General features: G+C 42.8%; 1 protein-coding gene across 10 annotated transcripts in view; it reads left to right on the forward strand.

The window, feature by feature from the left end:
* Ppfibp1 (PPFIA binding protein 1) overlaps positions 1–13,133 on the forward strand; it is a 153,361-nt gene that overhangs the window by 115,459 nt on the left and 24,769 nt on the right. For 4 of the 10 annotated variants that reach the window (XM_036180858.1, XM_036180861.1, XM_036180859.1 and 1 more), the window contains 7 exons: positions 1,769–1,861; positions 2,175–2,267; positions 3,436–3,550; positions 4,934–4,966; positions 5,902–5,963; positions 7,517–7,592; positions 11,132–11,286. In XM_036180858.1, coding sequence (XP_036036751.1) covers positions 1,769–1,861; positions 2,175–2,267; positions 3,436–3,550; positions 4,934–4,966; positions 5,902–5,963; positions 7,517–7,592; positions 11,132–11,286 — 627 coding nt within the window. The remainder of the gene's footprint in view (positions 1–1,768; positions 1,862–2,174; positions 2,268–3,435; positions 3,551–4,933; positions 4,967–5,901; positions 5,964–7,516; positions 7,593–11,131; positions 11,287–13,133) is intronic. The other 6 variants (XM_036180863.1, XM_036180868.1, XM_036180864.1 and 3 more) reach the window with 3 other exon arrangements.

Consider the following 13,133-nt stretch of genomic DNA (forward strand, 5'->3'; position numbering starts at 1 on the left):
GGAGTTCAAAGATGCCTGTTAACAGTAGCAAAGTCTAAAAGACCAAGGGAAGGAGACTGCCCCTGCTTTCTGTGCAGGGAACATGAGCAAATGAGGGAGACTGACTCTTTTTAAATTTGAATTCAGAACATCTGGGCCAATTTTAAAAGCATATTTTAAAGTGACGGTAGAAATGGTGTTAAATTATATTGTTATGAATCATTTGGATTTTTTAAATTTTGCACATATAAAATTACATTATTGTATTAGATATATGAATATATGAATACATATACATGCACATAAAAGACCTTCACCTACCTTCAGATTGAGATTCTTGGTTTAAATTTGAGTCTTTATTTTTGTAGACTGGGCAAATAATTATAGAAAACTTCAAATAATTACTAATGTGTCAGAAAATGTGTTAGAAAAGGGTCTAAAGGTAAATGACTATTCCAGAGAAAATCTCTAGTGTATATCATGGAGGTGGGGGCCATAGATAGTTTAAATATAGAAATGGGTGCTAAGTGGCTTTGAGTTGGGTGTTAAACTGCCTTTGTGAGTTAGTCACGTTTCTATCCATGTTCTCGTGAGCACTGACTGTCAACTTGACACAGCCTAGTCAACAGTCCCAGTTGAGTCATTTGTCTCTGTCAGCTTGGTTTGTGGACATGTCTGTGAGGAATCGTCTTGCTTGTCTTAATTGATGTAGGCAGGCCCAGCCTACTGTGGGGGCCTCCATCTCCTGGGCTATATAAGAGCCAGGCCAGTGAGCCAGTGAAGGAGCCAGCAGGTAGCATTCATCTGGTTCCTGCCTCTAGGTCCCAGACTTGACTTCCCACCCTGATTTCCCCCAGTGATAGACTGTGATCTGGAAGTGTAAGCCAATAAACCCTTTCTTCCCTGAAGCTGCTTTTGGTCAGAGTGTTTTATCACAGCAACAGAAAGGAAACAAGACACACCACTGGTACAGACAGATATTCAAGATGGCTTCTAAAGAGAAGGTTGAAGATTTTATTCCATGATCAGTAGGCAGATACCCAAGTCAGCTTCTAAAGAGAAGGTTGAAGATTTTAGTTGATCATCAGTGGGCAGATACCCAAAATGTCTTCTAAAGAGAAGGTTGAAGATTTTAGTTGATCATCAGTGGGCAGATACCCAAGATGTCTTCTAAAGAGAAGGTTGAAGATTTTAGTTGATATCAGTGGGCAGATACCCAAGATGTCTTATAAAGAGAAGGTTGAAGATTTTAGTTGATCATCAGTGGGCAGATACCCAAGATGGCTCATAAAGAGATGGTTGAAGATTTTAGTCCATGATCAGTGGGCCCATTGCTTTTGAGCCAGCATTATCATGAAGTGCATGGCAGAGAGAAACTACTTACCTCAGGACAGAAAACAGGAATGAGGGGAAGGCGCCAGGGACCCTCAGTCCCCTTTGGGACATGCCTCTAATGGGTAAAGGTCCACCGTGCAGGCCCAACCTCTTAAAGGTTCCACAGCCTTCTAGCATTACGATGGGCACTTGGTTCAAGGATTCCAAGAGCAGCATTTTCCTGGTCAGAGTCATGGCTACATTGGTTCCCGGTACTTGAGGTAGAAATCCTGGAAACTTAAGTTAGGGTTTAGTGGAAGTGTGCTTTGACTGTTAGGAATAAATTTCACTGAATCTCCCTTTGTTAGGACTGGTTCTTACAACTCATATCTGAGGAACTGTTGCTGGCTTAGGGCTTCCTGGCTACTCCTTTGATAACTGTGCTATGTACCCTTTTCTAATTTTTTTTTGACAGGGGCTAATACAAGAGATCAATGATTTGAGGTTAAAAGTCAGTGAAATGGACAGTGAAAGACTTCAGTATGAGAAAAAACTTAAGTCAACTAAAGTAAGTTTTCTTTCTGAAAAAAAATTTTTTTAAAACATGGTCTGCCATTCTGTGAGCAATATTATTTAAAAAGTTTTCTAACTAGTACATGATAACAAATATATATTCAAGTAAATGGTGTTTCCCTGAAGCTGGAGATGCTGAGATTACATGCTAGAGTTATAAATAAAACTCAAGGCTTGATTAATTTGACAGGACACAGCCTGCTGTTTCTGAGTTAGCTAACCTTCTTTATGAAGTGATGCTGTTTTCTTGGTTATTTAGCTTGTCTTTTTCTGCCTCGTTTTCTCTCACTCCTCTGTCTCTCTACCAGTCTTTAATGGCCAAACTTTCTAGCATGAAAATCAAGGTGGGTCAGATGCAGTATGAAAAGCAACGGATGGAGCAAAAATGGGAGTCACTGAAGGTGTAGTAGACTTGGTGGGCCGTGGAGTTGCCTTCTGGCCTGTGTCGTCTTTGCTGTGATGGTGTTTTAGTAGCATGTGCATTCATTGTGTGTGTGTGTCATCTGTTTATTAAGAATACATACACCCTGATTTATAGGACAGTGAGGTCTCTAATGTAAATAATGAATAGGTAAAATACAAAAGTATTGACTTATAAGCTTATTTCTTAGACCATCTGACCCCTAAGCATAATAAAATAATTGTTTTAAGTTCACCTGTGGAAGAATTCCATGTCAATAACTGGAGCCTGCTCTCCTCTTTTAGGGTTTTCTGGAAGGTCAGTGTGTATGAGTTCATCATTATGGCAGGGAAGAGAAGCCACTGCTTAGAAGCCCTTCAGGGAGAGGGGCAGCACCTCTTGCAAGACTACTGAAGGTTTCTGAACTTGACTCCACCCTTACCATAAGTCAGGAATACAGGGCCAGCTTGGCCTCCTGGGTGGATTTTCCATCATTGCATGTACAGATAGCTGCAAAATATAAATTTGCTACAGCTAGTACTCTCTAAATCAAAACTGAAATTTAAAATGTTAGCAAATGCATCAGTGGCCTGAGAAACTTTTGCAGGTATGCCATTTCAAAAGGAAGACTGCAAGTCCTTTTTCTCTAGACTCCTCTTTCTCACTGCTGCAGGAGTCTGTCTTATTCAGTGATGAGGTGAGTTATCTAGTCCACGATTTGGTCAGTCACCCCTGAATTGTCTCCCCTTGTGGCGACTGAGTCATGAGTTGTCACCTTGAAATGCTGAGGGAGCCAAGCAAACCTTTTTGAATTTGTATTTTATTTTGCTTTTATGACAAGTATCTAGTTTTGACCATCTTTGACTAACTTGGTGAGACTTTTTGATTTAATGTAGGTGGAACTTTAGAGAATATCCTGTTCTGATTAGTCTTCCTTTTCCTCTTACATTTACTCACAATCTTGAAACAATTACACTGTAATTATTACAAATTACTCATATTAGTAGTGCTTACCATTGCCTCTGTCTAATTTGTGTTTGTGTGTAAGTTTTTGCAGATTTTTGTCTCATTCCCATAGTCTAAATATTGACTCAAAGGGCCAATATGCTCTGTAAATATTGCTCTTCTGCCATAGTCTACTGTTTTAAAATGGGCTTGTAATTTTGTAGGATGAATTGGCATCTTTAAAAGAGCAACTGGAAGAGAAGGAATGTGAAGTAAAAAAGCTACAGGAGAGGCTGGTTTGCAAGACGAAAGGAGAAGGGATCGAAATCCTTGATCGAGGTAAGACTGACTGACTAGCACTTGCTCTGTTCAAATCCTGTGAAATACAGGAGGGAGCTGATGTTGGACAACAGAAAAACAACTCCAGTGACACGTGCTTTTAAAAGCTTAGGTTTGGTCTGATGGAGTGGCACATAGGTGCCACCCCAGCTCGTGGATGCAGAAGCAGAAGGATCCTAGGTTGGAAACCAGCCTGGGTGACACAGGGAGATGCTGATTATTTTTCCAAAAACCTTGAAATATAATATGTATAATATGTGGAATACTATGTCAGATTTTACCTTCCTTTGTGATATATGTACGTATGTTTGCATAAATATGTCCAATGGCAACCATGATGCTGGACACTGGAGCAATTTCTAACTCATTTGGACAGCCAGATTCCAGTTTGTGGAGCTTTGTCATGCTGTGTCTTATATGGAAACAAATAGCATTTTATACTCATTTCCTTATCCACCTGAAAACTCAATTTGTCAAGCTTTAGAGAAGTGGGTGTACCTTACTGGGTTTTGACATAAGTAAAATAATGTTATAGGACATTCAGAAATTGGCCACAATTTTAGGATTGAATCTGCTAATCACATGCTGTGCCACTGAACCATAATGGCAGTCCCACTTTAAAGAGTTTAAGAATAGGCCAGGTGGTGGTGGTGTACATCTTTAATCCCAGCACTCGGGAGGCAGAGCCAGGCAGATCTCTGTGAGTTCAAGGCCAGCCTCGTCTACAGAGTGAGATCCAGTACAGGCTCCAAATCTACACAGAGAAACCCTGTCTCAAAAAAACAACCCCCCTCCCCAAAAAAGGACGCTAAGTGACTAGCGGCTAGAGATGTATTTGGGGAGTGCTGCCCACACCGAACTGGGGATTGGAACCAATCTGAACTGCTCATTGTCACTGCAGGACCAGCTTAGTCCAGGGTCTAAACGCAGGGTGTAGAACCCTCGTGCAGTCTGATCCTGATACTATGTCATCAGTGGACTTGTCTCCTTGAACAGGGGACAGACCTTTTCAGTGATGTTGGACTTGAGTGCTCAGTTGGATGTGGTGTGTAGTCAGGAAGACCAGGTGTCAAACTGACACTTGGAAAACCCTGCCAGAGCGGCACTGACCAATCCACATCTTGGTTGGTTGGATTGGCTCTGTGGGCCTAACTTTCACAGAAACAGCGAGGTTCAGCTGAGTGTACAGTGGTTCCTCCCCAGGCTCAGCACTACGCTGACTGTGCTGTTGTCCCAGTGTCATGTGGCAGTGCTTCATATTCTGGGTTGTTTTAGAGATTGGAGGTCTAGCATCTAGGAAAAGGAAACTGAACAGTAGGATTTTTAAGATAGCATTTTGTTGTAATGTATGCTAACTTCCAATCCGATGGTTTTCCTGTGCAGATGAGAATGTTAAAAAGAAGCTCAAAGAGAAAAGTAAGGTTTTGGTGTTTCCATCAGCTTCTCATTTGCCAGCAGCACCACTTGGTTCTTTGCATGTCTAAACATTCCTGTCTGTAAACCCGTGTCACTGCTGCATCTCTAAGCCCTCCATTTCTTCATGGTGTACACAGAGGCTGCACAGACAGACCATAAAGTAAGGAGGAAAAGATGATTTTACAGGTTTTCCCACAGCCTATTCACTCCCCATAGTGCAACAGGGCACACAGAGAAGTGAGTTCAGCAAGTGTGCTCTCTGGTGTGGGTGACACGGGAGCAGAAGGCAAGATACCACGCACATCTGTGGAGACACAGCCAGAGCTTTGGCGGCTTTGAAACTCGTCACTTTTCAAATAACACTTGTATTTGGTTCAGATTTTAAGGAAAGTCACATTCTGCACCTTATGGCTGTTGTGTCTTGATTTCTGTTTTAGAGCAGTGTTAGAAATGAGGCTTACGGATGAAGCAAGTTACTCTTCTTTCTGTGGAACTACAGCTGGCTTCTGGGCATGACTACTCACGTAAACACCACACCGCTCAGGCTCTTACCATGGCATCTCCAGCTTAGTTATGACTGAGCACCATCCCTCTGCCTTGGTCATTGTGAATACCATCCATTGCTCTCACTCACTGCCCATGGCTTCCTTTTTAGAAAACTTGGTGCTGCCATTGCTGCTGCACCCACATTTCATCCTCAGTGTCTAAAGGAAGGTCTTGTTCTTTCTCTGAGAGAAGGTGTCTTGCTCTCCCTACCCACATCACTGTCTTTCTGGAGTGACAGCTGTATGGGTGAGGTAGAACATGCTCACCTTTTAGTGTCCCTAAAAGAGAGTCATTGCCATGTTTACCTGGGACCTCTTCAGACAGAAGAGCACATAGTTTCTCTCACAGGTTAGCTGAAGTACCTCCTAATGATGTTGCATCATTTTCAGACATTGAAGTACAAAAAATGAGAAAGGCTGTGGAGTCCCTGATGGCAGCAAATGAAGAAAAGGTACCGAGGGGACTAAGATGTCACTGTGTTCTTTATGATCTGCGGCACCACTTTGACTGTTCCATACAATTCCTTAGCCACTTCAGCTGGGTGGGACATACACAAGATCCCACTGACGTTAAGGGACCTTCTTTGTCTCTCTCTGCCCCAGTATGCACTGTTTCAGTGATGTCAGTTGTGACTGTGTCTGTATGTACAGAGTAGAGAGAGGCCAGCAGCCCGGGTTCCAAGGAAATCCTGATGCCCCCTTTCCCCACTTGGATTTAGAAAATATTGAGAGCATCAGAGCTCTTTATATGCAGACGAGAGGAGAAAGTACATTCCATAATATGTCTGGAAACTCTCGGCTGACATGGCCTCTGCAGGGTGGTGTTCTGACTTCAGACGTGCCCGCCCACCACCACACGGAGAGAAGACTTAGCACTGCTGTGAAATCGGTGTTACTTTCATCACACTCCTGACCTCTTGCACACCTGGGATTGTCTCAGCGTTCCTGAGAGATGAAATAACAGAGAACAAACGGGCCAGGCCCGTGGGTCATCCCTGGCCCCTGCCTTTGCCACTAGGGCTCTTTGCTGTGGTCTGTTTTCCTCACCCACATTTGGCTTTCAGTGTCTTCCTCAACACTGACCTGACCTCACAGAGCTTGGTTGCCTAACGACCATTGGATCCAGTTTATGGCACCAGGACTGCTCTCTACTGTGTCCCTTAGTGAGTAGAACAAAGGGACATTTCCCAGAGAAGACGAATTCCAAGGGTACAAAACTACAAAAGGCCCAAGAGACAGTTTTTCTTTCTTATCATGACTTTCTCCAATGCTTGCTACTCCTTTTCACATCTGTTTTCTCTCCTCTTCATTCTGTGTGAGTGTGTCTGTGCGCATGCATGTGCTCATTCGTGTGCACGCATATGAAAACCAAAAGTCAAGGTCAGGTTGACTTCAAGTGTCTTCTTATTCTCTCTCCATCTTATTTTTTTAAAGACAGAGTCAGTGACCCAGGAGCTTGCTGATTGTGCTAGACTGGCTGACCAGCAGGCTCTGGGAATCTTATTCTATCTTTCTTACCCACTCCCCAAAGTGCTGAGGCTACAGTTGCCATATCTGGTTTTTATGTGGTTGCTGGGGATCTGAGCTCTGGAATTTTAACCACTGGGATCAAATACAAGTCATCAGGCTTAATGTTGGGTCTCCCTACACACTGAGCTATCTCACTGGCCCCTGTTTTGTTTTTGTTTTTTTTTTTTTAGCTGAGGATCGAACCCCAGGCCTTACGCTTGCTAGGCAAGCGCTCTGCCACTGAGCTAAATCCCCAACCCCTGATTTTTTTGTTATTGCTGTTAAATGCTGTTGTATCAGTTTTATTTTTAAAGATGACAAGTTAAAGAATCTGTAAGATCAGATTCTCTATGTCTCTGATATACATAGGAAAAATACAGATATTGCCACTTTTACTAAAGTTTAGAAATATTTTTCAAATAATGTAAACAATGCACAGTAATTACCTTTACCATTTGAAAACTGTAGTAGTGGTGATGGTTTATGTTATTTACAGGATCGCAAAATAGAAGATCTACGGCAGTGCCTAAACAGGTACAAGAAAATGCAGGACCCAGCAGTTCTGGCCCAAGGTAATAAAGTAGAATGTATCTCTGGAAACCTTCCTACTCCACTTGAACTTATATATTCAGACTCAATTCCTTACATAGTTCATATGCATTGTCCCAGATTGGGAGGCTAATCTGTTTATTGACAGTAGTGCTAAGCAACTGTCCTTTTGGGAAAGCACTCAGGCTGGTAAATGTGTTGTAGATCCATGTGTCAGCAAGAGTATCTCCATCAAAGCATTCTAGAGCAAAAACTACAATATATGCAAAGAACCTCGGGTGTTTTAGAATAAAGACCAGTATGTCTGGAAAGTTCTGCGTGGTAGGGAAGGTGTGGCATGGTGACATGATAGGAATATCAGTAGGGCTGGGTTGTGCATCTGCTCTTAAACAAGTGCAGGGAATCCAGTGAGGGTTGTTTTGTTTTAGTGGTCTAGGCTTGGACCTAGGGCCTTGCACATGCTAGGCAAATATTCCACCACTAAGCTACACCCCCAGCCTGGGTCAGGGGCTGAATAACAAGTTTGCAGCGTGACTGTTGCTAGTAAAGTGCTATGAGGAACACTAGTATCAGGAGCAGGGGAAGTCAATCAAAAGACTCTTGCAATTACTATAACTACAGAGACCAGTGGATCTGAATTGACCAGATATATTAAGGTTATGATATGCTGAATTAGATGATAAGCATGAAGCAAAGGAAAATAAATCAGCAAAGGTAGACGCTTGTGGCTAAAGTCACCAGGAAAGTGATGGTGCCATTACCGAGGCCAAGGAATGTGAGTTCCTCTTTGAACATGAAGTTCTGTTGCCTTCCCTGCAGAGGACCGTTCTCAAACGTGGAAAGACAGAGGGTCATTTGAAACAAACAGAATGTTAGAGCGCTTGTTTACTATGAATGTGTAGGTAGTTGTCACCCTAAAGATGATAAGCACTGAAAACATGTCTCTGGGGAGATATTTTAGGTTTCTTTAGCTGTGCCAGAATACCATGACCAAAAGCAGCTTGGAAAGGAAAGCCCTTCTTTCAGCTTACACTTCCACATCACAGTCTACTACAAAGAGAAGTCAGGGCCAGAACTCAGACAGGGCAGGAACCTGTAGACAGGAGCTGAAGCAGAGGCCATGGACGAGTGCTGCTGACTGGCTTGCTCCTCATGACTTGCTCAGCTGCCTACCTATGTACCCTCAGGACTACCAGCCCAGAGGTGGCATCACTCACAATGGGCTGGGCCCTCCCCCATTAATCACTAGTCAGAAAATGCTGCACAGGCTTGCCCACAACCTAATCTGGTGGGGGCATTTTCTCAGTTGATACTTTCTCCTCCCAGATTATTCTAGCCAGTGTCAAATTGACAGTAAAACTAGCCAGCACGAGGTAGATGTGAAATACTCAAGAATTTGAAATTTTATTTTTAAAATTAATTAATTTATTAGTGCTTGGAATCTGCCTCATACATGCTAGGTAAGTATCCTACCACTAAGCTAAACTCTCAGAAATTTTAATTCTGATGAATTCATGAATCAAAGGAAAAAACTCTGCTTTGGACCAGGAGCTTCAAAATAAACAAACAGATAAATATAAGTAGGTATCGTCCACTTTCTGTGAGGAACACCAAGGATAACTTGTGAGAGCAGGTTTTCTCCTTCTACCGTGAGGATTCTAGACCCAGAACTCAGGTCCTCTGGCTTAGCAGCAAGTCCCATTTCCCACTGAACCATATCACTAGCCCCTCCCTGAGACAGGGTTTCTTAGTGACTGGCTAGATTGGCTGGTCAATGAGCTCCAAGGATTGCCTATCTACCTCCCTACCTCTAAGGCTATAGACCACCAGGCCTGACTTTTAAAGACTTATTTAATTTAATTTATTTATTTATTTTTGTGTTTGTGGGGGTGGGTGGATGGGTGTATGCCACATGTGTGCCAGTGCCTGAGGAGGCCAGAAGAAGGCATCAGATCCCTGGAGCTGGGGTTACAGGCAGTAGTAAGCTGCCTAGCTTAGGGGCTGATAACCAAATCCAGTTCTTCTTCATGATTAGTTCTTGACCACCAGGCCACCTCTCCACTCTATGCCTAACTTTTATGTGGGCACTGGAGATCTAAACTTGGGTCCTCATGCTTAAATGGCAGGCACTTGACTGGCTGAACCTTTCCAGCCCCATGTAGTAGTTAGAAATCAGGCTAGGTTTTCACAAGTCATAAAAATCATGCCCTGCTATGGTGAGAGTTATATAAAAAGTGATTTCTCCCTAAGACATTTATTTAGTTACTCTTGACAAAACACTAACAACATTTAAAATCTAGTAAAGTGAGGGTAAAATTATAGTAAAACTCGATTGAAAAGCTATGGTTGGGCTGGAGAGATTGCTCAGTGGTTAAGAGCATTTGCAGAGGACTGCACTTTGGCTCTTAGCACCCACTCTGGCAACCCATAACCACTTGTAACTCCAGTTCTGAGGCATCCAATACCCTCTTCTGGCCTCTGTGGACATATGTACACACATGGCATACATACACACATACTCATAAATAAAAATAAGATAAATCTTAAACAATTATAGTGTAGTTGGGCATGCCTGTAATCAAAGCGTTTGAGAGGCTGAGTCAAGATGACCCTGAATTTGATGTCAGCTTGGGCTATAAGATAGCGAAACAGTCTCTTTAAAAAAAAGGAGGAGGAGGAGGAGGAGAAAAGAAGAGAAGGAGAAGAAGAAGAAGAAGAAAAAGAAAGCATTATAGCCTTGTTTTTTTTTTTTTGTTTGTTTGTTTTTTTAAGCTGAGGATCGAACCCAGGGCCTACCACTGAGCTAAATCCCCAACCGAGTAATAGCCTTGTTAAGATCTTTAGATAAGTATACAGTTTGCCACTTGGCATTAGAGATTAGAGTTTTTAAATATCACTCTATTTTTAAGAAAATGACTGTCTACCATTGTGTTCATTGACTGATGTTAAAATTTTTCAAACTTAGTGCTTTGATGGATATGTGGTTTCTTTTTCCTGTTAGGTTCTTCCTGCTTTAAAATGTCATAAAAGGATCCTTTTGAAGGATCAGCTGTCATTTTTCTTTTTCTTTTATCCTTTTTCTTTTTGTGTATTTTCCAAAGCACAGTGGTGATGAGAAATAATGTGTTTAAATGGTGACTGTGTTGTTGTCCAGAATTAGATGTTCATGCTAGAATAGATAGGAATGTAGGTAAATAGAGTAGATAGGGTTGGTAGGTAGGTAGGTACAAACATACATACATACACAAACTTTTTTGAGATAGGGTCTCAGGTAGCCCAGGCTGGCCTTGACCTTGTTATGTAGCCAAGGATGATCTTCAATTTCCGATTCTTCTGTTCCCACCTCCTGAGTGCCAGGATTAAGGGTATGAGTCACCAAAGCAGGCTAAACTAATATTTATAAAGCCTAGAAATTTTAAAACAAAAATTACAGTGGGTTCTTGGAATAAATTTAGGTTTGTTTGTTTGTTTGTTTTTAATGTCTTTTTTTGCCAATACTGTATCAAACCTGACTCCTTTTGTTAACACCATTGGTGGGCACTTACTGCTTTGTCTTTTCTAGGCCAAGATGGTGAGTGTGAGGGCCTGTTCCACTCCAGCTCCATCTCCACCTTGTTGGATGCACAGGGCTTTAGTGACCTGGAGAGAAGTACTTCTTCTACACCAGGAATGGGGTCTCCCAGCAGGGACCTGTTCAACACAAGCGCTCCAGAAGAGGTACCTTCGATATTCCGACAATTCGTTTGTGTGGAAGGGGCTGTGTCTTTACTGTTGTGTACATTGCCGGTGCCATGTGATGTGGGTTCTTTCCCAATTCCATCATCTGTTGGCCTATTTTGGCTGTTTTGTGCACTGCCAATCTCGTTCTCTTTTTAAATGTGTGCTTCTCCCTCTTTTTAATAAATACTCTGGGCAAAGTAAAAATTTAAAAAATTTAAAAAGTAAAAAACCTGTAGTTTCAGCTATGTGAGAGGCTGAGGCAGAGCATCCTTTGGATGGAAATTCGAGAGCAGCCTAGAAGGACCTGAGTCTCAAAAACAAAACTCTGAGCACCTTTGAGATAGATAGCCTAAACTACGAGATTATAGTCTGACTTTTTAAAGACCAAGTACAGAGTAAGTCAGGTGAGGTAAATAGAGTATGTAAACAAGTCTAGTTCTGCTGTGACTTGGAGAAAGCAACCAGAGGGCAGTAAAGTCTTTAATTCATCTATATTCATCAAGGTGGCAGGAACAACTGTTCATTACCTACTACATACCAGCACCAAACTGGCTGGATTGTCATCTTTCTGAGGAATCTGCAGAGTGGGCAGAGATTGGTAGGACACCTCATGTCTATCTGCTCAGCCAGGAGTAGCAGGAAGGCTTCTCATTGCAATGTCTTATTGTGGAGGCAGCATATTGGCTGGGACCTTCGCTCTGCCCTGGCTGCCTCACAGTCTGGTGAGAGCATCCTGAGAAGACTGGGTGGATTTGTATCACCTGTAACTCAGAAGTCATTAGCTTCTTTGCAGCAGCCACAGCTCAACCAGATTCATAGTGAATGTAGACTTTACCTTTTAGGTCCAAGTGACATCACAGTGTCAGAGCACATGGAATGAGATGTGGTGTAACCATTTTGGAAAACAGCCACCATTTCACCTCCTGGGTAAACCGGTTTACTCCTTCTCCACATGTCCTTCTCAGAAGTTGTCATCCATCAGGCTGATGTGTGGGGAGGTCCCTCAGGGAGTGTTGTTCCAAACAACTTACAGAGTTGGGACCTAACAAAACAAGGCATCTGTCACCACACATCCAGCATGCGTGGTGAGTCAGGAGCAGGGTAACTGCTACAGACACACCTACTTAAAGGGAGGGGATGAAGGCGCACAGCTGTCCCTGGTCCATAACAGTTCCAAACCCAGCTGACAGGTGGTGCCACGTCTGCATTGGAGGCTGGCTTCTGCGGTCATCATTCTGTTCAAGTCCTCTTTCTTTCCCCTCTAAATATTTTCAAATCAATATTGTCTCAACTTTGTAAAGTGCCGCTGAGGCCCAAAGCCACTTTTTATTTTCTGCTGTGCTTGTCCAGTTGAGCCTGATTTGGTGTGTTACTTTAACAATAAGAATCTCCTCGGAGTCCTCCAGTCCACTGCATTAGATACGAGCTTGTCTGAGCATTCCTTCCTGCCTGTCAGGGCTGCTGGACATGCTGCTTTTCTGTAGATTCTGATAGCAGGCAGCACCTGTCCCAGGATTCCCCAAGTGCAGGGTGACCTTTGTCCTGAGGTCACATCACACCTTAATTTTAGTATAATTGCTGTCTGGAGAGACCAGGAACTGGGACCATCTCATGCCACGCCACAGTCTTACTGTGTTCCACAGAACTTCCTTTCACCATTTCTCCTCTCTTGCCCTCCTTCTGTCATATCTGTTGTCGATAATCCCATAATGAAAAAATGGTGTTTAGAGGGGAATCTTTTTCCAGTCCTTTTTTCCCTCCTTGTAGTTCTGGGCATCAAACCTGAGGTCTTGTGCATGCTTAGCAAGTGCTCTGCATTGAGCTACATCACTAGTCCTGAGAAA

Source organism: Onychomys torridus, chromosome 3 (assembly GCF_903995425.1).
Source record: "Onychomys torridus chromosome 3, mOncTor1.1, whole genome shotgun sequence".
Lineage (NCBI taxonomy): Eukaryota > Metazoa > Chordata > Mammalia > Rodentia > Cricetidae > Onychomys > Onychomys torridus.